The sequence below is a fragment of the Sebastes fasciatus genome, chromosome 2, assembly GCF_043250625.1.
Source record: "Sebastes fasciatus isolate fSebFas1 chromosome 2, fSebFas1.pri, whole genome shotgun sequence".
Lineage (NCBI taxonomy): Eukaryota > Metazoa > Chordata > Actinopteri > Perciformes > Sebastidae > Sebastes > Sebastes fasciatus.
In genome coordinates, this window is record NC_133796.1 from 21183922 (window position 1) to 21209452 (window position 25531).

The 25531-nt window shown below is 40.9% G+C and overlaps 3 protein-coding genes across 4 annotated transcripts; 2 read left to right on the top strand and 1 right to left on the bottom strand.

Moving 5' to 3' along the window:
- Nucleotides 1–1632: 1632 nt before the first annotated feature.
- On the top strand, nucleotides 1633–10520 carry atmin (ATM interactor). Its single transcript, XM_074613915.1, has 4 exons — nucleotides 1633–1996; nucleotides 5973–6098; nucleotides 6413–6612; nucleotides 6704–10520. The coding sequence occupies exons 1-4, from the start codon at nucleotides 1700–1702 to the stop codon at nucleotides 8415–8417; spliced, it is 2337 nt and encodes a 778-aa protein (XP_074470016.1). The 5' UTR covers nucleotides 1633–1699; the 3' UTR covers nucleotides 8418–10520.
- A 9-nt stretch (nucleotides 10521–10529) lies between these two features.
- On the bottom strand, nucleotides 10530–15150 carry c2h16orf46 (chromosome 2 C16orf46 homolog). 2 transcript variants are annotated; one of them, XM_074613944.1, is made up of 4 exons: nucleotides 15129–15150; nucleotides 14177–14239; nucleotides 13288–13446; nucleotides 10530–12424 (listed from the first exon to the last, which is right to left on the bottom strand). In XM_074613944.1, the coding sequence occupies exons 2-4, from the start codon at nucleotides 14210–14212 to the stop codon at nucleotides 11765–11767; spliced, it is 855 nt and encodes a 284-aa protein (XP_074470045.1). In that variant the 5' UTR covers nucleotides 14213–14239; nucleotides 15129–15150; the 3' UTR covers nucleotides 10530–11764. The 2 variants fall into 2 exon arrangements, with proteins under 2 accessions (XP_074470045.1, XP_074470037.1); XM_074613936.1 differs by lacking the exon at nucleotides 15129–15150 and adding an exon at nucleotides 14345–14504.
- A 646-nt stretch (nucleotides 15151–15796) lies between these two features.
- Nucleotides 15797–20712, top strand: LOC141754677 (protein phosphatase 1 regulatory subunit 3E). Its single transcript, XM_074613925.1, has one exon. It carries the CDS (start codon nucleotides 16156–16158, stop codon nucleotides 17080–17082), a length of 927 nt encoding a protein of 308 aa, XP_074470026.1. The 5' UTR covers nucleotides 15797–16155; the 3' UTR covers nucleotides 17083–20712.
- The last annotated feature ends 4819 nt before the right edge of the window (nucleotides 20713–25531 follow it).

The following is a 25531-nucleotide window of genomic DNA, read 5'->3' on the forward strand; positions in this document are numbered from 1 at the left end:
TCAGTATTTTTTTTAGCGTTACAAAAATGTGTCGTGGAGTATTGGCTTGTGAAAGGTCTGCTGGAAGTGAACTTTAGTAAACTAACTTCTAGGGGTGTAATGATACATCAATATGGATTTATATATCGATTCAATATCAACGATCCAATATCATCGATGCAAAGAGAAAGCATTGATTATATATTGTCATTTTTAAGATGCGCTTTTCTTTTGAAATTCCCATGGCACGTCTGTGTCACCATTTCCATCCAAGTGCACCTCCTTCCTAAACATTCAAACGGTGCTTAAACATGAGAAATGTGGCACTTTATAGTGAACAGCAGGAGGTCTATTTTTATTCTTTTTATTAAAAAAGCAATTTGAAATGTCTGGAAGAGCCCAGTAATAAAATTATCAAATCAAATTTTAGTTGTTTTTTGTGAGTTGATATACAGAAATCAGCCATAACATTAACACCACTGACAGGTGAAGTGAATAACATTGATTATCTCGTTAGAATGGCACCTGGCAGTGGGTGGGATATATTAGACAGCAAGTGAACATTTTGAACTTTGAACTTTGTGTTGGAAACAGAAAAAGTGGGCAAGTGTAAGGATGTGAGCGACTCTGACGAGGGCCAAATTGTGATGGCTATACGACTGGATCTGAGCATCTCCAAAACTGCAGCTCTTGTGGGATGTTCCCGCTCTGCAGTGGTCAGGACCTACCAAAAGTGGTCCAGGGAGGAAAACCAGTGAACCGGCGACAGGGTCAGACCCAAGGCTCATTGATGCACATGGGCAGCGAAGGCTGGCCCGTGTTGCCCGATCCAATAGAAGAGCTACTGTAGCTCAAATTGCTGAAAAAGTTAATTCTGGTTCCGATAGAAAGGTGCTCAGCTTCTGATTATTGTTGGTAAATTCCATATCCACAAATTGAAATGGTCTGACTCCAAACCCTGCTTTTGTCGGTTTCTTGTTGAACTCGAGCAGTACGGCACCTTACTTGAAAATGTCAAAAACCAATAAGCTGCAAAGTCTCAATATTTTAAAGGAAGTACATTTTCTTGAACTCTGAAAAGACTTAAAATGAATGGACATTGAACTCCTCTGGCATTAAGTTTTTTTGTGTGCTGTTTCTTTGTAATCCCTATACTCTTTTGTACATGTCTTTTGTTGAAATAAAGTTCTGACTACTACTATAAAAAAAAGGAAAACTAAGGCAACTAAGGTTTTTACTTTATTTTGTAAAACGGTAGTACGATATAATATATTATATACTGTGTATATATATATATATATATAAATATATATATATATAAATATATATTGTTATATATTAAATATATATTATTATTTATATATACGTCATCCCTGGTCTGGAGCACTCTATGGGAAAAATAAAGCCGGATGATAAACTTTATTTTGTAAAACGGTAGTACGATATAATATATTATATACTGTATATATATATATTTCATATTATATATATATATATATTATTATTATTATATATATTGTTATATATTAAATATATATTATTATATATATATACGTCATCCCTGGTCTGGAGCACTCTGTGGGAAAACTAAAGCCGGATGATAAACTTTATTTTGTAAAACGGGTAGTACGATATTACACCGGATGTGACGTAAGTCCTGGCAACGCATCGCAGCCTTTCAGGCAAAGCTGAGGGACGGAAATGTCCTTGTGTCCACTGAATGCTGCTGCTGCTGGATCTCTCTGCACAAACACCAACAGACTGTCAACATAGAAACATGGCTGCCTCTGCGACGAGCAGGACGAACAACAGAGATAACGCTACTACTAAAGACAGTCCGAAATGCCTCGACTCTTCATCTCTGTCGCAGTCACGGGAGATAATAATCAGACCCAGCATCACGGAGCTGAGCCAAGAAGTGAGGACGAACATCCTCTGCACCGTGCAGGGATGTGGCAAGATCCTGCCCAACTCACCTGCACTGAACATGCATCTGGTGAAGTCTCACAGGATAAAGGTAAAGGCTCACTAAACACCTGCTTCATGCTGGTATGGTTACTGCAATGCTAACCTGGCTAACTCATTGTCGTGTCATGCAGCTGGAAAACGCAAGTCATCCATAACAACTTGGTTTTAGCTCACTTAACAGCTAGCTACAGCTGTTTTGGCCTTATGGGCTGTTTGTGGATGTGGTCAGGAATTTGGGGAGTATCTGTTTGGTCTTTGCTCTAGTGTGTGACTGGATAAACCTGTCTAATACATACAGTCTACTGCCAATACTAAACAGTCACTAAAGCATTTGGACCAAAGTCTCACTTTTGTTTCAAATGTGTTTATTAGGAAGCATGTGCATGTCAGTGATACAGACTTCTGTTTGGTGTGTATCATGCCTTATTTTTTATATATATATCAACAAAAACAGACAATACTGTAGGAACTAAGGGCAAACAAAAATGGAGACAAGCAAATACAAACATAAGTAGTGAAAGGAAAAAAACAAAACATAAATAAATAAATAAAACAGACAACACCCTAAGGCACACAAATCATGAAGTCTTACTTTTGATCCTGGTTCTTGTGTCCTCACTGGACTGGGGGTTTTAGTGGGAGGGCAGTATTTCACTGTCTCCCCCCTCCATGAATGAAGTTCTTTGCTGAGAAAGGCAGTCTTTTGTCCTGCAAATAGACTAAGCTCTTTGTTCCAATAGGTGAATGTGTGAATTTGAATTAGAATAAGTAGTTCATGTGGCCCAACTAGAAGAGCTACAGTCAGTCAGGTATATTTGAAAGTCTGTTACTTAGTCAGTCATTTAAATATATGCCTTTTTTTATCAATCAATCAATCAATAATTTTATTGCCATGTCAACCCACAGTTGATTGGAATTTGTTTCGGTGCACTGCTCATTAAAAACAGACAAAAGACAAAAGCACACACATGTAAAAAACATAGAAGACAACCACCTACATTCATACAATTATTCAGACCAATAAAATGCTAAAATACTGTGAAGAGCCTTGTGCTATTGCAACTTCCCCTAAAGTGTCTAGTGCAAGACATTCCTAACTGCGTGTTGGCTGGAGCTCTATTTCTTCCTGCAAAGAGCCTATGCATTAGAGTTGAGGTGCCTTATGGCATCAGGGTACGTGCTGTTCCTGACGCGGGATGTCCTACACCTCAGACTCTGAAATCTCCTTCCAGAAGGAGATTGCCAATGCCTAAATATTACTGGTGTAAGCAAACCTTTTAAACCTGCAGTAGGCAGTTTTTTTTTGGCATCATTGGACAAAAACTCCATAATAACCTTTCAGCATATTGTAATTCAAGTGCTCTGAGAGATAACTAGACTTCTGCTCCTCCTCATGGCTCTGTTTTCAGGCTTTATAAAATCTAGCTCGTGATGGGAGACTCTGGTCAATCACAGGTCATTTCAGGGAGAAAGCGTTCCTATTGGCTGTTCATTTAACAGAGGCAGCTGTCAATCACTCACAAACTCCGATCAAACGGTCAAACCAAGGCCTATGGAAAAAAGGCTGGGTCACGCATCATATCTTCGGGGGTACAACACATGCGCAGTAAAATCTCGCCTGCACTCGCTGAAGTTGAGCCAATCGTAACGCACGACTGAGCTTCAGTTACACTGCGCATATGTTATACCCCATACCCGCCTGTGACCCAGCCTCCTTTCCATAGGCCCTGGGTCAAACTAGGAAGCGCTGATTAAATATGAATCAATATCCTGTTACTGTAATGCCTATTTCTCACATAAAATGTTTTCAGAAACATCTTGTAGTGTACTGTTTAGCTGTAAAATTAGGAAGTATGCTCCGGCTGGTGGGCGGTGCTTGGTATTTCCTCAACTGATCTCAACGTGGCTGCCGGGTCAAAAACTTTCTCAAAAATAACTTTTTTTAATCATATTTACTCAAATTCTACCAACTGCTGCTTTAAGAGCTACAGATACCTTTGATCGCCTATTCTGTTCATGTTCATTCATCCTTGTTTTTAAATCCTTGTCGGTCACTTTGAGAGTAAAGGCAGATTCTAATACTGTGTTTTTTTTTTATATTCATTGCTCAGCCACACTTGCGTCACAGATTGTGTCTTTAAGGGGCGTAAACTGAGAGAAGGAAGTTATTTTTAATCCAGAGCTTAGTAAAACTTGTGTCAACAGTGGTAATGATATTCTGTTTGACACGATGACTCAAGCTCTGAAAAAGCTCACTCAGTATGCTTCCTCTGCATTATTCATGAAGTCCGACTGCAAGAATGAGACATCATGTGAGACACGATGTGTGCTTTTATTACGTCCACCGTGACACCGCTGAGCCTCTACTGCATCATTGCACAGAAGTAATGTATTTGCTGATCACTCACTACCTGTTTCTTACTCTTTGTGATGCATTGTATGAATTTGTTCATTCAGTCCAGTTCAGACTCCTTTCTTAAATTTAATGTGACTGTTTGGGGCTTGGCTTTTAGCTGTCTTTCTATCCATAACACTGACCTCCGCAGCAAGGAGAAGCACTATTAATCTGTATTGAACAGCCTCCCAGACAAAAGAAATAACCTCGGCAATGGTCACTTAAAAGGCCGTTGACTGACCCTGGTGTGGCAAAGACAGTGAATCATGACCTGCTTCTTCTTCTGGGCCACAGCCAGCTACTGACTGATGACTAATAATGCCTTGACGTGACTCAGGCTCCAGCCTACGACCAAATGATGTAGCTGAAGCCAACTGTAAGAACATCCATTGTTAGAAAGATGTCTGTTCGTGCTAACTCCTTAGGATAAACCGGAGGGTGTTTGTCAGCTTCAGCTGTTCCGCTCCCTCCAGCGTTACAGCAGATGGAGGTGACCTTGACCACTGGAAGGCTGCAGCGTTAATGACTGTTATGGGATGTGGTGGTTTTATCTGTTTTCACCATGCGATGCACATTCAGAGCAGGTGCTGTTTTCTGTAAGACGTATGCTATCCATTGGCTTGCTGACAGATGCTTTAGAAAGTCAGCCTTGGGATTAAAGAGAAGCAGTGGTACAGCAAATGGTTATGTACTGCCAAGCAAGCTCATTAATTAATTTTTTATTTGTGTAAAGCAGAGCCAAGAAATGTGGTTTCTTGATCAAGGTTACATTTTTAAAACACATTATCATATTTACCTACACTGACTAGGGCTGCACGACTTTGAAAAAATATTTAATTGTGATTATTTTGACTAATATTGCAATTGCAATATGTTTTTGCGATAAAATAATGTATGGCAATTTTTACATGATTATTCTCTTTTTTATTGAAATACATATTTAAATGATTATAGTGTGATTTTTTCCTGGGAGCTGTACCAAACAAAGATGTTTTTCTTAAGTCTGTAGATTATTCGGATCAGGCACCTGCAGCATCATCTCTGCAGCATGACAATATTTAATTAAAAATGGTATTTTGCAACACATTTTACCTTTTTAAATATAAAAATGCAAGTCCAAGTCCATGTCTTTAACAAATATTGCACCTCCTTCCGACCATATTGTGTTTTCGATAAAAGTTTCCATTAATTGTGCAACCCTAACACTGACTAAGGAAAGCAAGACAACATACAACCATCACTTATACTTATCAGTCATAATGATGCCTTTGAAATATGAAAGAAAATGGTATAAAAAGACAACACTTTGTAGTTGTACACTACAGCATAGCTGACATTGAGTGCCTTTTACAGCAGTTACTGTAAGAAATATTGTAAAGTAAAACCTCAGTTTATCAGCTAAAATCTTGACCCAAGGTAAACCTGTTGATCGCTAACTTAAATCTTACTTAATCTCTTAAAATTACTGGAGAGCAATACAGGCCTTTCTGTCGGTTGCTTGTATTTGTGGTGATCAAATACTTTCTTTAAGCCATGCTGAGTAACGGTATGATATAAACATACAAAGTGCTAATATTTCTCTGCTTTGACCTCTCTCTCTTTTGTCTTTCTCTGGCATCGTCACCCTCAGGATGGGCTTGTCAATCCTACAATCAGAAAAGACATGAAGGGCTCCCAGAAGCTTTACTGCTGTCCCGTTGAGGGTTGTCCCAGAGGGCCTAACAGACCCTTCTCCCAGTTCTCCCTGGTTAAACAAGTAAGTCTTTCCTCCAATGATCTGTAATCCTATCCATGCGATCAATGGAATAAAATTACGAGGTCTCTGTTCTGGGGAAGAGCTCCTAATGTATTACTCAGCATTAAATAGGATAAAACTCAATATTACATGAACGATGTAATAGGTATAGTGTATTTATACTCACATGCTTTTCTACTGCCGTGTGCTGATCAATACGAAATACTGTTTGCGTTATGTATTAGCCTACTTGTACTTAATCAAATCCTCAAGTAAAAAAGGTTAACGCAATTGTATGCAATATATTCTCTGCTCTTTGACCTGTTTCATTGTAGCACTTCATGAAGATGCACGCAGAGAAGAAACACAAGTGCTTCAAGTGCAACAATGTCTACAGCATAGAGTGGGACCTGAAGAGGCACATAGAGGACTGTGGGAAGACCTACCAGTGCACATGTGGCTGCCCCTATGCCAGCAGGGCTGCTCTACTCGGCCATATCTACAGGACGGGTCACGAGATTCCTACAGAGCACAGGCACGTACCTTCGTAGCCCAGAGTGATTTGTATTAAAACTTTTGCTTTAGGTTTGGCTAAACATTAATTTGGCTGTTTTGTTTCTTTACAGGATTCCTCCCGTAAAAAAGCGAAAGATGGAGAAACTGTTAAGTAGTTCTGAAAAGGTTAAGACCAACGAGTCAACCTATCAGATCATGGCTGCTAGTAAAGAGCTGACAGAGACCGCTCTCCCTTCTGACATCCCAGAGTTAGTGATTCAGAGCTCCAACCCCCGTAAGAGCCTCCCGAAGTTGCTCCTACCGAAGCCCAAGATGGCGTTGGTCAGTGTTCCTGTGATGCAGCTGGCCCACCTTCCCGTCCTCCTTCCGTCTACAGAAAGCGGGGCTCTGAGGTCTGTAGTGCTTGCGGTAGACAGCCAAGGCTCCGTCAGCACCCTTCACCTCCTGCCACAAGGAGCTGTGGTACCCCAACTTGACGCGAAGAGTTTGTGCTTTAAGGACAGCATGCCTACTTCCCGCTCTAGCCTGGGGCCCATTAGCACCGGGGTGCAGGTCAGTCTGGACATCGCATGCACGGATGACTCAGCCAGCCTGGCAGGACATCGGGGAAGAAGCACCTCCACCAACATTCAGACGGACAAATCGTACTTGTCAAAAATGCCCACGGGAGTGGGGGTCGGGGAGGGAATGGGGTTGTGCTCCGTGGGCGAGTCCTCTGTGTCGTCCTGCTCCCAAACCGACATCAGCGTGAGCGCCCAAGTCCTCCTGCCAATCAGTGTTGAAACCCAGACATTCTCCTCCCGGGCAAAAGCCACATCCTCTATCGCAGCTCAGACAGACAGCCAGTGCAGCCAGAGTCAAATTCCTTGCACCTCCTCATCTGTGCCCCCAAACAAAACCAGGCAGACACAGACACAATCAGAAGCTCAGGACCAGGCCATCATGTGCTCTGACCTGTTCGACAGTGTCTCCACTCAGACCGCTCTAGAGATAGATGACAGTATATATGAGGACTCAAAGTCAGCTGGTGGTATGTGTTTCGGGGTGCAGACAGATGAGCTCAACTCAAACAACATGGCAGATAACCAGACCCAAACAATGACCTTGTTAAGTGACCTAGAAAATATTCTGTCTGACAGCATGTCGGGCCACCAGGTGCTCACAGAGGCCTCCGCAGGCTGCGGGTCAGGTCTGGGATCTGTTCCGGAGCAACACAACGGCATTGACTTTGACTTTGAAGAGTTTCTCAACGCCGTGCACATCCAGACACAGACAGAGGAGAGTGAGCTGGGAGGACTGGGCGGCGACACACCGCTGGAGTCTCTGGACATCCAGACGCAGACGGACTTCCTCCTGATGGACGAACTGGACCAAAGCGAGGGACCAAGTCGAGCCCAGGCCAGCGACCTGGAGCTATTTGACACTCAAACTCAGACTGACCTCAATTTCCTGCTGAGCGCCGGAAGCCACATGCCCCTGAGCAGCATCCTACGACATTCAAGCTTTTCTATGAGCACCGAGTCTTCGGACACGGAAACGCAGACAGACATCCCTTCGTTTGCCACAAGTCTCTCTGCTCAGACTCCCGTGAGTCAGGGTGAGCACGCAAGGCTGCTGAGCAGCACAGAGACACAGACTGTGACCTGCCACGCAGAAGGCCTGGGTCACCTCTTCCTAACGAGCAACGAAACACAAACGGTCATGGACGACTTCCTGTCAGCCGACGTGGCGTGGAATATGGAGTCCCATTTCAGCTCTGTGGAAACCCAGACATGTGAGGAGCTCTGTGCTCTCTTCCAACAACCTGAGAAACCCAACAGCTGAAGAAGCCCTCTTAGCGAAGCTGCCTGAGCTTTCGCAGTACCGGTTTCTCATGTCCGCCTGCTCCTGTGAGAGGGATCAGTCGACGCCGTCCTCCAGCGGAACCACAGTCTTAGCAGTAGGAAGTCTGCGATGATGTCTTTGAACATTCCACTAGAGACATCATGTCCAGAGCCTTTCCCAGATTTATATCCTGACAGCTCTGCTGCACTTTATTAGCTCAACGGGCATGATTTATCAGCTCCTGTGACAGTTTACATATTTATTTTGCACATAAAAGTAATATATTGTATGTGTCTTGTCTGTTTACTTCTATATTTCAGTGTGTAACCACTGTTTGGTCTTAACTAGCAGTTTAAAAAAACGACTCAACATTTCGTCAATGTTAGATCTGTACTTAAAAGGGAAGACATCTTTAGCTGTGCGTGGCTGTAAAGAAAAAGGCTTGTACAATTGTTACCCTGTGTGACAGCTTTCAGATATGCATATGCTGCATGAAAACAATGTCATCTCAGCTGTACAGAAAACCACAGTGTGCGTTCAGTTTACATATATGTTTGGAAATGTGCATGATGTGGTCAGCAGCACAGAAACATATCTATTCTCAGCTTGTGCATCTAATGGCTGCGTGGTTGATGTTGTCTTGTCAGCGGCAGCGAGACTATAAACTCTGAATTAGCTTTGCAGCCAGTGGAAAACTTGACCAGTGAGAGCTTTATCAGCTCTATGTTTTCAAAAATAAAACTCCATGTAGCCTTCAACAGTGAACAAGGCATTGCTCAAAGCCATTAAGATGCATCTCTGAAACATACCGTTACTCATACAGATGTGGCACATGTCAAATTGTTTATGTCTTGTCAGTTGTTGCGCACCTTTCATTGAAATGTGATTGTGAAGTTTGATGTTGTGTAAACACTTTGTTTTAGCTAAGCAGTCAGTTGAAGTCAGTAAGCAGACTAGGCTTGTCATTGTCTTTGACTTATTCATTAGCTGGGTGTAAGTGTATACAGTAGCAGTACGCTGTGCTGAAGTGATCCAGTAACGTTACTGTACAGAAACACATTAGCAAAGAGCTATTGTACATATTCACCGCCTGATTTTGACTGAAAGGAGTCCTGTTGAATATCATCAGTTCAAGTTTTCCACCCTTTAACAATCAGACGCAGTATTTTAATTTATTTCTATTTTTATTAAAGCATTAATTTCATGATACTGTTGCACCTAGTTACCTCATTAAGCACAGGCACCACGCACAGACTGTGTTCTACTTGGGAACGTAGAGCTATAGGCCTTGATTATTTGATCATTTTGTTACGTTGGTGCCTTAACCCAAGTATTAGCTTTAGTTCTGTTACAGACAAGTTGCTGTTTTTAAAATAATTATCAGAATTACACTAGAATATTGTTCACAAAATGAACACACAGTGAAAAACCATCCTTTCTGCCTTTGCTTTGCATGTTTAATCCATTCTGTATTGGTATTTCCATCATGTTTGCATGAAATAATTGACTGTCCCTAATCGTTCTCTATAGTTTCTATACAAAGACTTCTGTTCTGTCACATGAAATAATGCTATGCAGCATTTTATCAAAGAGAATTGGTTTGACGCCATCTTACTATTTTTATTGCCGTTACACTTTATAGATATTTGTAGAAACTGCAGAATGTACAGAACGTGACACTGTGCCCAAGTATAACATGCTCTATTTTTGTTGCACCACATCCAAACAGTTTAAGGATACTTCCCCTGTGTTAAGAAGGATTTTAACTCTTATGTTAAATTTCAACATTTCTTGTATTGAGATTAGTACTTCTAGTTCGTGGTTCTTGAATTGAAATACAGCGTCATAGCTTCTCCCTGCTGGTTTAGTGGCACAGGGAAATGCCTTGCTTTAAACACAACTATGTAGAAGCCTTGTCAGTCTCAAGTGTCAGTTCCAGTGCTTTATTTGCTCTCTGCATGCAGATATTTTTTTCCAGCACAAAATATTTGTTTTGGCAGAATTTGAGGTCCTGTTGCCTAAATGTGTAGAGTTAATGGTTGCCTTGATTAATTGTTGAAGTTACACACTACAGATGTTCTTAATAAACTGCTGGAAAGTGTATATTGTGCTCTTTGTCGCTTTATTACAGAACAAAGGAGGAAGAAAAAAACATTGTGCTCAATCAATACAAAAAAAAAAAGAGAGCAGCCAGGCGAGCGTGTAACTACAACCTACAAAAAGGGTTCACACACCCAAATCAGTCAACTCGCTTTCTCTCTTGCTCTCTACTTCAGCTCTCAGTTCAGCATAGTGGAATGAAATGCACAGATGTTTTGATGATGCATTCTTCAATGTGCAATACATTCTGTTCTCCTGTACCAAACTTAGAAACTGAGAGCTGAATTAAATGAGATTTCGGTGTGTGGATTCTTTTTTACTTTTTATGATAGAACAACATAAAACTGTAATATTTTCTTAAATCAATCTTTTCACCTTGATGCAGTGGCGTCTTACTGAATATGGACATACTGAATCCTGGTTTGTCGGGTTTAAGTAACCATTTTATTTTACTTGCACATTCAGGTAAGACAATTTTTGGTCTTCTTGGTTAACACTACAGCTCTATTGATTATAGAAGTATCCCACTAAGATTTCTTATTTTACAGGGAAGCTAAACAACAAAGAGGTAGTATAATAAAGCATCAAGTAACAGCATCATCCCAGTTGTAAATAATGTTGCAGTAACTGGCTGGCCTTTTCGGAGACCAACATGACATACAGTATGATTAGGGACTGATAACCCTCAGACATTGCATAACCCAGAACCCATCCATCACCAGGAATCAGCCACTGAGTGATATAAAACTAAAGTATACAATTAAATTTGACGGAGCAGAAGCAGTAGTTTGGCAACGGTTTATATCGACATCGTCACAGAGCTGTGGCTTGTGGTTGAGGTTTAAACTGTAGAGAGTGTGAAGCAGGCGCACAGCCATGCTTCTTATGAGGTAGTTGCACCGTTGCTAGGTAACTAGAACAGTTGAAAAAGCACTCGTGGGAACGGTTGAGAACAAAATACAGGCCCAAATGACATAACATTTCAATGTTCTGTTCACTGGACTGTTATCGTTATGGTTGGTATGTTCTGAAATGTCACGCTGTTAACTGACTGAACACTAAACCAAATGAATTACCTCTGTAATGAGTTAGTTTTATGAACATGTCTCATACCTTGATTTATTCTTCCAGCTAACTATTTTTGATGGAAACATGGTATGATGTGGTGAGGCGGAGGCATGCATGATACAAAATGAGATAAAAACAGGTTGTTTTTACTTGGTTGAACCTGAGAAAAGGATCACATCCTACATACACACAGTGTTGCTGGGGTACAGGCTCTTGCCCATTGAGTAGCTGGTGCGGTGCACTGTGTCAGGTTTTACTTGATACCTCCTGGGGATAGAAACAGCAGAGAACAAGTGGGGGTTGTGCTGACATGTCCGGTACTCGGAGGTCTGTGCTGCAGAGGAAGTGTGGAGCTCTGGGCTGGCAATACGGTCCACTCTTGTTCCTCTTGTCCCACTCTTCTTATCAAGCATGAAACAGTTTTCCTCTATGCTTCCTCCTTCTGGAGCCTTCTTGCCACTGCACAGCTGGCCACTGACTCTCAGGCGTGGTGATTTAATTGGTGGTAAAAATGTGAAGGTTTTAATGGGAACCACTATGTTATTGGGGCTGTATTTGTGAGGCTTAGTGGGCCTGTTGTCCGAGTATTTTAAGGGGAGATGGTGGTGAGGCTGCAGAGGGGTCCCTGCCATGGATGTGGTTGCCTTGAAACTGTTATGCGAGACCACACGAGATTCACAGCGATCATCTGCACTGCTGCCTGAGCTGTCTGCATCAGGGATTGTTGGGTCGACAGACAAGGGGGTCGGGTTGTCAGCCTCCTTATGCTTTGGTTTCCTGTACCTTTTCTGAGGCAAAAGTATACAGCTCATTGGAGCAACTCTGGCCCAACCATGAACCTGTTGAAAATAAAATATAATGTTAAATATGAATATAACTGTTTTGATATGTTTAAACTAGGGCTGTCAAAGATAATGCGATAATAACTCGATAATAAATAGAGTTTAGATACTCGAGTCATATGAAACTAGAAAACCTAAGGAATCCACTGGTACCAACTGTGTCAGACTAGCTTGTCGCGAAGAACGTTAAATAGCCTAACGCTCCAAACTTATGCTAAATTTTGGTGAGGAAAAACTGGCATGGCCATTTTCAAGGGGGATCCCTTGACCTCTGACCTCAAGATATGTGAATGAAAATGGGTTCTATGAGTACCCACGAGTCTCCCCTTTACAGACATGCCCACTTTATGATAATCACATGCCGTTTGGGGCAAGTCATAGTCAAGTCAGCACACTGACACACTGACAGCTGTTGTTGCCTGTTGGGCTTGAGTTTGCCATGTTATGATTTGAGCATATTTATTAGGCTAAATGCAGTACCTGTGAGGGTTTCTGGACAATATTTGTCATTGTTTTATGTTGTTAATTCATTTCCAATAATAAATATATACATGTATTTGCATAAAGCAAGCATAATTGCTCACTCCAATATTGATAAGAGTATTAAATACTTGACAAATCTCCCTTTAAGGTACATTTTGAACAGATAAAAAAATGTGCGATTAACTTACGATTAATCGATTGACAGTCCTACTATATCAACATGTGCAAATATAATTAGTTAGGAATTGAAGCGAATATTTTATACATTTGTTCTTCTCATTTGAAACTCCATACTGTTGGTACAACCTACTTCACTAAATCAGATAAAGGGCAGGCAGTAAAAGAGATTTGCAGTAAGATGATATTCATTTACTTACAGCTTCTTCCCATCCAGGGTAACAGTGATACTCATAAGGCTCCAGTTCTTTCATGAAGTCCTCTTCACTGATATCTAGCAGGGCATTAACACATCTCCTCTCTGGTGTCTGCTCCCCCACTGCTGCTGCTGCTGCTGCTTCCTCCTGGTCTGATCTACACTGTTAAGAATTTCCCAGTAAAATAACAGTAAAGAACTGGCAGCAGGGTTGCCTTTATGTTACTGTAAAATTAACATTATTATACTGTTGCTGAAATTTACAGCTTTGTACTGTTAATGAAAAATACAGTTTGAACTGCTTTTTTAAAATTAATTTCACAGTATTTTACAGTTAATTTACTGTTTAAAGATACATTATATAGCTGTTTTTCACCTTTCTTTTACATTATCTTACTGATTTGTTTTAATGCACTATTTATTTTTTACATACATTTTAATAAACATTATTTTTTGCCTAGATGAATAGACTCAGCAGGTTACAGACATAGGAATAGTCACACTAAATACAATTAAAGGCACTTGTTAGGAAAAAGGCTATAATAGACTTGTTGACACTTTTGGCTACAAGCACAGAATGCAAACCATAACAACATGTGAGTGAAGAACAATAAATCTAATTCACTGATTTTCCAATCATGTACAATGTACAAGCCTCACAGGTCCCAGAATTAAAAAAATACTGCATGAAACTGTCACTGATGATACTTTAGACAGTTGATCAGCAGTAAAGTGATGTTTTTTAAGAATGCATTATAGTTCAGTTCAGCCTATGAGCGTAATCTAACAGGTTTTCTTTTGTATTAACAGTAAAGCACTGTTTTTAGCAATAACACGTTAATACTGTTGAAATCCTGCTGTAAATTAACAGCAATTGTTTACAGTGTACTCACAGCTGTGATGTGATCCACTTCTTTTAAGGTTGCCATTATGTAGTTAGATCTTCATGGTGATATCTAGAAGGCAAAAACACAATGTACCATAATTAAGCTGTAAAAAGTCAAGTTACACAGATAGTTTTGTTTCAAACTTTACACCAAATTGGTTCACTATTCTCCTACCAGAGAGCATGCATTCACAAACAACTGCAGCTGCCTATAATATATCCTGGTGAGTTGCTCTTTCTGCTCGACAGAGTTTTCCCAAACACAAAGTGCAGAAGGGTTGAATGCCTTTAGAGACTATAGCTGCAACAACGTCGTCATGACAACCCGTGGAGGCTGCACCAGGATGATGTGACGTAAGAAAAAGGGGGAGGAGTCAAAAGCTGTCACAGCTCAGTCTGCTCCTCCAGATGAATTATTATTACATCTCTGTTATGCAATAAATCTGAGTTTAGAGACAGTACCTCCCCGGTATAATCCAGGTAGTGCACGCAATAGAATACAGTAAAATATACTAGATAGAAAAAATAGACATATATGATTGGAAACTGTTGTTGCCACATCACAGAAAATGCCCAAAATTCAATTAAAGTGCGTTTAAAATCAGTTTATTTCGTTCCTGTGCACTATCGTATATGATAAGATAAGATAAGATAAGATATTCCTTTATTAGTCCCACAGTGGGGAAATGTGCAGTGTACAGCGGCAAAGGGGATAGTGCAAAAAAACAAGATGCATCAGCTAACACGGTAAAAAAAAAAAAAAGAGCTAAACAAAGTGTAACAAAATATGAACCATTTAAATAGAAGGAAGTATAAAAATAGGAGCAGTATATACAGTATTGACAATAAACAGACTATTAACAAAGTTGCACAAGTGGAAAATTATATTGCACATTGAGAATGAAATTAATGAATGAATGAATGAAATAATATATAATAAATAATGTCACTTGACTTACATATCATCTCCAGTTCTGTGAGGTGATTCGTTGACAACTAATTTTCAGAGAACAAGCAGAGGTTAGAAAGACAGGAAGTATCTGTTTATCTAAAGTAGGTTGTGTACAAAGATGGATTTAATGACCCACTTCAGCAACCATTTTGATAAAAGAACATGCTGTTAGGTAGTGTAACTAATGTTACCAGTCTTTACACTGCATATTTAACACAACAACAGCAGCATATTTCAGAATGATTCAAAATGATATTGCACAGTGAGAATGAAATGAATGAATGAATGAATGAATGAATCAATGAATGAAATTCCAGCTGAAAATATCAGGTTATTGTCATTTTGTCATCGTATTTATGCAATAAATCTGAGTTTAGAGACAGCACCTCCCCGGTAATCCAGGTAGTGCACGCAATAGAATACAGTAAAATAGACTAGATAGAAAGAATAGACACTTATGATTGGAAACTGTTGTTGCCACATCACAGAAAATGCCCAAAAATTAAATTAAAGTGCGTTTAAAACCAGTTTATTTAGTTCCTGTGCACTATCAAGTCATTAGGTGTGTATGATAATGCCACGATGTGGTAAAAAAGGAGGAAGTTAAACCGGTGTATCACTTAGTGAAGGAGGAAACCATTTTGGTCAGCTGCGACGTTCACTTCTGCACGTAGACCTCCAGTAGACGTCAGAGGACTGTGCGTGCTCACTACATGGAAATGGAAACATGCGATGGCTGCAAGTCAAGAGGGAAGTATTCTCCTTTTTATTCTTTTTTGCAATGAGCAGACTGGGATATATATTTTAATCTGAAGGGAGCAAAACGCACACTTTTGATGCACATCACCGCCTTGGTTTTATTGGTCCCGAGCTGCACCGTGTCGTCATCATCCTCTGACGCAGCCGGAGCACCACCTATCCACGACTGGGAATCCACTGACACCTGACGAGCTCCATCCATCTCTCTCTCCACGCCGGTCTGGAGTCACGACCCACTTCTTCTGGCTCTGCAGTGCAGGAAACTGCTGCATTTTATGGAAGCAGACTCCAGTGTGCGTCCAGTCGTGGTCATGCTGCCCCCAAAGACATGCTTACCGAGGAACTACAGCTGCATAGCCGGGCTGTTCGGGAGCCTTGCAGCAACCAACCCTCGCCTCGACGATGGGGACGACTTCGACATGGTGAACGGGACTTGTGAAGCAATAGAGAGCCCGGTGGTGGAAGAGAGACCGAGAGGCAGGGAGATCTTCCTGAAGCCTCCACAGAGTCCAAACCTGCGCAGGAGGTGCAAGTCTCTTCCAACACCCACAGAGAGGGCGAAGTTAGAGATATCCCGCAGCAGGAGTCCAAGCAGTCAGAAAAAAGTCCGGTTCGCAGACTCTTTAGGCCTGGAGCTCATCTCAGTGAAGCACTTCGACGACGCGGATGAGCCAGAGGTGCCGGAGCGCATTTTGGCCAAACTACCCAAAGGACACCTCCACTTGAACCACTTGGACACCAAATTCCCCCGAGCTCCTGCAAAGTCTGTCTTCATGGAGCTGCAGTTCACCAACCCAGGCACACTACCAGGTTTTGGGCAGAAAGTGAGAGAGGTGAAAGTCCTGCTGGAGACAGTGGAGGCGGATGAATTCAGCCTCTCCGGGTTTGTGCGCGTCTTGAATCTGGCTTTCGAGAAGAGCGTCTCTTTGCGTTATTCTCTCAACAACTGGATCACATTCATGGACAGTCTGGCGTCTTATGTGCCCGAGTCGAGCAATGGAGACACCGACAAGTTCTGTTTCAAGATAGTCATGCCCACTTACCTCGAACACGGTGGCACCTTTCAGTTCGCGATTAAATACTGTGTCGGTGGGCTGGAGTTCTGGGACAATAACAATGGGAACAACTACAAAGTCCGACGTCACCGGTTCAAGATGTCCCCACCAAGAGAATGGGAGAATGGATGGATTCACTTTATCTGAGCTTTTTATTGTCGTGTCTGCAAAGTGGCACACCACACTGCGTGCGTAATTTGCGCGTAAAACTGATCCCCAGGTACCTTAAGTATGACTGTAGCTTTTTTTTTTTTTTCAATATTATATTCATTGTTTTTTTGTTCATTTTGAAACAACAGAACAAACATTCACAAAATATTTTAATTTAAAGATGATCTTTTTTTATTTTCTGCCATCACACATATGCTGTGACACTGGAAGCAATTTCCCACAATAATTCAAATATTTGCCCCATGTGGTAACAAGATTTAGTGGTGAAGACTAACAGGAATTTATTGAAAGGATAGGATAGCCCCTTGAGATGTATAGCATCTCATTTTCGAGGGGGTCCTTCTACAGTTTATATAGGTGCCCTTGTGAGGGATGTTGTTATAGATAATTTGCCTTGATATTCAGGGCTCTGTGTGTGCAGCTTGGTGCCCTTTGGGAGGGCATGGTCACGTTATGTAATGTAGAAACACGTGCCAGGGAAAAACGTGCACGGGCAGTGTCGACTTTATGCATCACTGTTCCTCTCAGGAGATGCTGTAAAAAGATGTTTGGTGGCACGGAGATGTTTTATCAGTTTGTTTTGCATGCGTGCAAAAAAAAAAAAAAAAATTCCTCTTGATGGGAAGCAGAAAGCATCACATGTTGGCTGATATGGAACCTATAGTAGCATATACTCCTCTGGTCGTCTCCTGCAGGCTGGGAGAAACATACACACAATGTCTTACTGAGTTGACAGACAGGAATATGTGGCAGGTTATTTTATCTGAAAAAAAAAAAATTCAATGTACAATTTCCCACTGGCATGCCATTGAAAAATGCCTTATTTTAAGCCATGATGTGGGAAAGTTATGCATTGAATGTTGTACAGTCATTTCTTCATTTGGCTAACTGCATTAGATGGTTACCATCCTTAAATTCACATTTTAAAATAAGGCCTATAGGCACTGGCAATTAACTAGTGTCCATATACCTGTAGGCTTTCAATCCAGGGACAACATACTTAGTCATAAACCAGCCATGTAGTTGCACCTATTCACCCATAGTATATTTTTCTCTGAATTAATGCAAAAATGATTTAATGTTTTGCCAAATTCAAAAATCAAGGGGGCCTAACCAAAGTTCAAAGGCGATGAAAAAGTTTTCTCTAGAAAAGAATTCCCCAAACAGCATCATGCATATCCAAAGCATAAAGGCTATGTTTATGAACGCTCTCATACTGTACTGTGATAGGAATGAACCCCTTGAGCGTGGTTGTTATAATAAACTAATAAAACTAAATAAATTTAGTAGCAATGTTTGCAAGGTGAAATTTACCTCAGATGACTTGCAGACCCTTTCTTCTTCAGGTTGATCGTTATTAAACAGATGTTATTTTCACAGCAATTCTTTTCTAACAGATACATTCAGACAGAGAAGTATTATTGTACATTTTGCAGATTCAAAACACACTGCGTATTCATTTTGTAATGTTCTTGATTGCACTGTGTAACTGTTTTTCATAGAGCAGTGTTGTAGACAAAAGTAGCTATTATATGGACGACTGTGTTTAACCGGCTGTAAAGGTACATGACGATATCCTCAGTCACCACTGTGCAAGAATAGTGCTGCTCCTTACACCCCACAGGACCTTCTGATATTTCCATTCATAGATGGTAAACTGGTGTCTGATTACTTTACTTCCATACCATAAGCCTTGATGGATACCCTCTCCAGAAAACAGCTGATCATATGTTGGCGGGTAGTCTTCCAAACCAGCACCCGACCATTTGTGATCATTTACTTTATGGCAAACATGGCTTGCATGTCGTAGAGTTGGCTTAAAATGCAAATATTCATCATTCTTCTTTTGTAAGTGTATGATATTATCAATGTTTTTGGCCATGTGGAAAGTTGAGACTTTCCAGTTCAGCAAGTAGAGGAACGACAGGCAGGATGCTTTTAATTCCAGAGCTCTGACTGTAATCTGAACATCACTTTTGTTTACATCATCATGGCATCAGAGAGAGGCTCTCCATTTAATGAGGCCATCAGGTTGGGATGTGGATAAAAGACTATTCCTGTAACCACTTAGTTTTTGGAGCAGTTCCACTGTGAATCCATCAGTAACGTTTGCCTCTAAATCTGACATGCTTTTCAATGCTGTACCTGATGTTGTTGTTTTTTTACTGAAGTGAGAGATGGCCGTCACTGAGTTGACATTTTGCTTTCTCTACATTTATCACATGCAGACCTCACCTGTTTATTTAAATACACTGTGGATATAAAAGGTGTGGTCACGGCAGAGCTTACTGTGTGTTACGTTGTTAAAGCAGTGGGTATTTGCATATTGTCTGCTTTGGTCTGTGTAAAATTTGTTCAAGCATTCATTCTGTGCAATACCAGAAACCATGAATTATCCAGGCTGATACTTCTGATGTGGGCACTGAGAGATGCATCAATACCAATTAAACACTGCCAACACAGATTATGTGTTATAGATTTTAACATTGGGTTTTGACAAGGTTGGCTCTGTTACAGTTTGAGATTGCTTGACCTAAATGCCTGTCTGAATATGATGCTTTCTCCATTTTCCATCACATGTGATTCTTTGGTTTAAGTTTCCAAAACGGTGTGGAGACCGTGAGATACCAGTGCTCAGTTTTAGCCTGGTATCTCCCACACTGCTGTTGTTATTGGTGCATCCCTACCATAAAGAAAACGAAGGGCTTCTGGTCTGATTAGGTTTTCACCACAATGTATACATAGCATTATGCATCAGAACTCACTGATATATAGATATGTATGTTAATGTGTTAATGTTTCATATTGAATGTCTTCCTGTTACTGTTCTATGTTGTGTGTATTTTGAAGCATTTTAAAAGCAGAGGCGAGAGATGGTAAAGTTTGTTATCAGATGATCCTGTGAAGTTGGAAAATAACATATGAGCCCAAAATGAATGAATTCCTAAAGCACACTTACTATTAATTATCAAACAATATCATTTAAAGTAAGGCTGCTTATTAAATGTGTAATACTGCAATCATTTAGGAGGATATTGCATAATATCCCCTGAAAATTAGTACCAAAATGTGAGCAGTGTATCTGAATTAATTTGGAAACCCCATGTGCACATCTATAGGTGTACACTTTTGGTATGAGCGACTTATGATTGTAGCTGGTACTGAGCAGACTCAGTCAAAGCAGGTCTAATGCACTTTGAGTGAGAAGGAGGAAAGGGGCAGGGTTGAACGTCACTGTATATGAAATCTTCTCCTGTGAATAGCTACTAACCAACATGTTTTCCATTCTTTGTCCTATTTTACTTCTCTTTTCTCTCACTGTGGACAGCCTAAATCACTTCTGTCTTATTTATAACCATTGTATGGCACTGGATTTATTTCTGTCAGTTTGTTTTGGTTTTGTAAATCCTATGCAACACCTTTTTATTGTAACATCCGCAGTCATCTGACTGTGTTAATCTGTATTGTGTGCTGTCTTTTATCTTCTCTTTTGCAGTGAACGTTAACCATGTTTGCATGTACAGCTAACATACCTTTATTTTTTAGTTTATAATGTAACCTATATTTTGTTGAAACAATGGTTAATAAAGAAATTTGTGATGGAAACTAAATGCTCTGCCAGTACTTCAAACTATCAAAATGTTATCTCTATACCTTTATTTAATTTCTATCTGCTCATTATGCATAAGATAAGGTATCACTGTGATATATGTGCAGTGTGTGCAGAGTTGTGTGTGTTCCCAAGGTGTCTGACTATTAGGTCAGCTGAGCATCTCATTTGCAGAAAGCTTCTGCTGGTCCCCATTCATAAAGCAGCACACTGCAGTAGGCTGTAGCCATCGCCATAGTAGACATGGCTGCGGACATGTCCTTGAATTGATTACAGTCTGGCACCACGCCCCCTTCTGTTCATGGTGAGGGGAGGGGTTGGAGCTTGAAGCAGGAAGATGTGCAGGAGAGCTGAGCAAAGGTGCAATACGCAGCATATGAAACATCATTTAAAGCTAATGATAACATGGTATGTTTGATCTTTTTCACTTTTAGTTACACCCCATTGGAAACGTACTGTATGTCCTCAAGGCCCAAAGAGTTAGTGCAGCTATTTAACTGTGGTCAGACTTAAAGGTGCTAAATTTGATATCCAGAGCATTAATGTAGCACCAAACAACTATTTGCTATGTACAGATATAGAGGAGTAATGTCTACCTGAGCAGAGAATGAAGTCTCTCTCCCTCGGTGTGTGTTGTAATCCGAGCTTTGTTGACATCACCGGGCCGGCTGGGCGTGCTTTTAGTGCATGTTCGTGCATGTCAGTGTGCCCCACTGCCTAGCTGACGGTGTTATCAGCTGTAACCGGCGTATGAGAGCAGTGCAGAGCATGGATGTATTAAGAGAACTGAATACACCGTTGGAGGTGGGGCCCCGTTAATTCTTATTCAAGAGTTTTTATTTATTTATCACATACTCATAAAGGATGTGCAGTGAAATGCAAAGTTATGAAAGTTGTTCAGTGGCGCATGATGCCAAAATGGCTCAACTTCTGACTGGAAAAGTACCAAGATCTTCCTGCAATCTTCTGCATCCATTGGGCCCATGGAACATGCGCAGTAGCATCCGCTCGGTCACATGGCTTGGTCACTGGGTCCCAACGTCACGCCGTCATCACAGCTTGCTAACTCCGCCTCCTTTTACAACTTTTAGGACCTAATCATTTAAATAAGGGCTATTAGAGTGTTCATACTGGGAAGTTGATTTACCTAAAAAAAAAAAATATCCGCTGAGTTACAGACGTCTCTTTCCCAATGTAAGTCTATGGGAAAAAGTATTTTTGGGCCCAATGGCATCACGTGACGGACACGGAAGTTGTAGTACCGCCATTTGGCCACTACGAAAATTGGGAACCAACGACTGGCGCTCTTCCTGGGGGCTTGGTGCAGGGCAGTGGCCATGAGCAAGCCAGTGGGGCACGCTCACATGCACTTTGCGGAAGCATAGCACCAAACCTCCGGTTCCCCCACAGGTTAATAGCTCTGTCAACACTTTTGCCGTTGTTTGCACTGTTAGCACCGTTAACTGCGAATGCCATCACCATGTTGAGAGCCATTGAGAGGCAATAGAAATGCTCCCAATCCCATATTTACCACCTTTAATGCTACTGCTTGTTGAGCTTTTCTCTAATCAGCTGTTTAAAGATTGGCAGATGCCTAAACTGAATTGTTAATTTTTCTTTCAAACGTATATTAGATCTGAACATTATAAAACTTCCCCACACCTCGATATCAAAAACGGTCATCAGTATATCCCTATACCTATGATTCATAGCTTATTAGTGGTATTCTTCTATTTCAATCACTTCCTGTGCTTTATGTTGTAAAGTATTTTGATTAACAAATACCAAAATACAATCAATGTACTTCTAACAAGCATATCAACTTTCTCTCTAAATAGCATATTATCATAAGAGAAATAATAAGCCAACTAGCATGCAATTATATAAAGCCACACTCCCTAGAGTCCACTGCCAACTCTTTCATTAAAGGAATTAAATGGCTGATAATGGCACTGTAATATAATGTGGTCTTGACTGATGGAACATAAAGTCTGATACTGGAGGTGTTTTATTTGGAAAACTAACACAATGAACGAGTGCTGCATTTAAAGCTTTGTCTGTGCATGTGTAGCAGGTGTATGTTGTGTAGCAGGTGTATGTTGTGTAGGTGGTGTATGTTGCATAGCAGGTGTACTGTATGTTGTGTAGGTGGTGTATTGGGGAGCCTCTGTGTCAGATTAGGAACACGATCCTGCTTAATCTTCATGTAAACCTAAAGCAGTGATGACTGACCTGTGTTGACCTGCAGTCACAGGAAGTTGAGCTCAACTTTGTTTACTTATAGTTGTGTTGAAGGCTTCCTGACAGTTCGTAGCTGCTCTGCATGCCAGCTTAATGCTTTCAGCGTCAGTGTGAATCCATATGGACAGTCAATAAAAACCTGCTGTGAGATTCCAATTTAATTCTATGATTAGAGCTACTCAGCAGCTCGCCTGAAGTGGAAAATCGCATAATCACCCAGAATACAGATAAAAAGAGATTAAAATATCCAATGTCAGTAAGTGGTGAAGCAGGGAATTAAGACATGCACAGTTTGATTTGACTGCACCGCGGCACATTTGTCTTTATCTGGATTTTATTTGACTATTTGTCAGATAAATACAGTATAAACATCAATTAATCTTACAGCAAAGTTGACTTTTGGCATGAGCGTTTTATCCAATAACTCCATCAGCAAAGTGCACATGTTTGTCTGTGTAATTACCAAGCTGTGGTAATAAGGAAACATTGTCATGCTGCGTAACAACAGCTGCTTATATAACTGCTGTGTTCATGTGATGATTGTTCTCTCCCTCGGGCGTCTGGCTTTATTAGACTGCAACCTCAGAGACACTTTCATGCCACCTGCGCAGCTTCTCCCGCCTCATCTGAAGAGTGTCCTGCGGCTCTAATAATGTGGTCAAGTCGACGCACACAAATAGGTTTCATGATTTCAAAAAAATTCATATGAGGCATTGAGAGAAATGCTGTGCCGTGAGATTAATCCTGACTCAGCAGCAGCCAGGGATGCAGCCATAACCTTGTCTCTGTGAGCACTAGACCTGAATTATTAATTGGCTAAATGGTCTTTTATAACTTTGGAAAATTAATTCTGTTGTTTTTGAAGTGTCTACTCACACAGCTAACCAAGATGGCTTCCGTATTCCTTTGACCGCAGATGTTTCTTTTGCATTCTCCCTCTTTATACTCCCAAGGGTAAATCAACCATCATGTTTTTGCTTTTCCCAAAACCGTTTGTTAAAACTGAGTTTTTCTCCGATGTCTCAAAACACATTCTTTCCCAAATGCACCTACATTCACTCACTCACCAAGAGGTGAAGATCAGATGTGGCAGCAGTCAGCCTGAGTCTTTGTCAAACAGCCTGCTTGCCTTCCTTTCTCATCCTCGTTCCCTCTTTACAGCACCATTTCCTATTCCTCTCCTTTTCCCACCCACTCTTCCTTGCTTACTGTTTCTCGTTTACTCGTTTTTTTGTTATTAATATACATTTTCTTAATTTTCTTAATTCATTTGATCCTCTGAGTGTTGTTACTTAATCTCATACATAATTTTGTTGCTGCAACCTAACAGTAATGCATTTTCTTGTCCTTTTGCTGGAATTGTGAAACCTTTATGAAAGCCCATGTGAGCCCAAACATTTCACACATGAAAGCTCCCAAAACCACGTGTGCATGTTGTGATCACGTGTGCTGTTTTTAGAGTGTTATAGCAGTTCACAAAGACATCCGGTATACATTATGAAATATTGATGGAGGTGGCAGCAGACTGAAGAAGATGCAGGTTTAGCTTTTGTACCATTCATGTGAAACTCTATAGTAGGACAACATAAACATACAGCTCCACTACATCACTGCTTTGTTAGGTAAAGGTAGAAAATAAACTAACCTAAGCAAAAATAAAATCATACAGTGGGTTCATCTGTGTGTGTGGGAAGCTTTTCTGATTTAGAGCTCTCAGTGGAAGTTTCCGCTATCTTGAAAAGGTTTATTTATGAGACAGAAAGAAGACCTCTTTCCCCAGACACCATATTTAGACATGATAAGGGAACTAGAGGCTTCATGGGAAATGCTTTCTCAACAAAACAATGGCCACGTGCCAAAGTTGCATACCACACTTTAGTTAGACACGCTTATATGTGAGTTATAACATAACTGTCTCCAGAGAAGCAAAGAATTGACCCATGTCTTTAATTATTGCGGTACTTTGCTAATGGTACCGACATTTTCTTCTCACGGCCGCAGCTCTGCACTGCTCGCATATGATGGTTACAGCTGATAATGCCCCCCGGTGTCGTTGCAGAAGCGTAGCATCCACCCTCCGGGAACACTGTTATCTCTGTCAGCACTTTCGCTGCTGTTTGCACTGTTGGAGCTGTTAGCACCGTTAGCTCAGAGCCACGGCTCGCCGTTGCCATGTTGAGAGCCGTTGAGAGGTAATAGAAATGCTCCCAATCCCGTATTTAGCACCTTTAATGTTGCGGCAATCCTTGGAAACTCCACAGAATAGACCTACTGCAATGCTACTTCTGCTTAAAGCAGCTATAATCGCTATTTGAATAATAAAAAAATCAAATGAAATGTGAAGACAATGTGACTTTGTGAAAGGGATCGTTCGAACCTACAGAGAATTATCACCTGAATCTGCAGCTCCCCTCGACTTTATAGCAAGCTTTAGCTCGTTCTGCTGTTCAGCACGCAACTTCACTGTTTTGGTTAACTCTCGCTGCCGCCACGGCACCATTTTCGGGTGCAGCAGGAAGCTATTTTCCGCTCTAAAAACCCACCGTACACTACCTGCTCAGCACCAAACAGTAG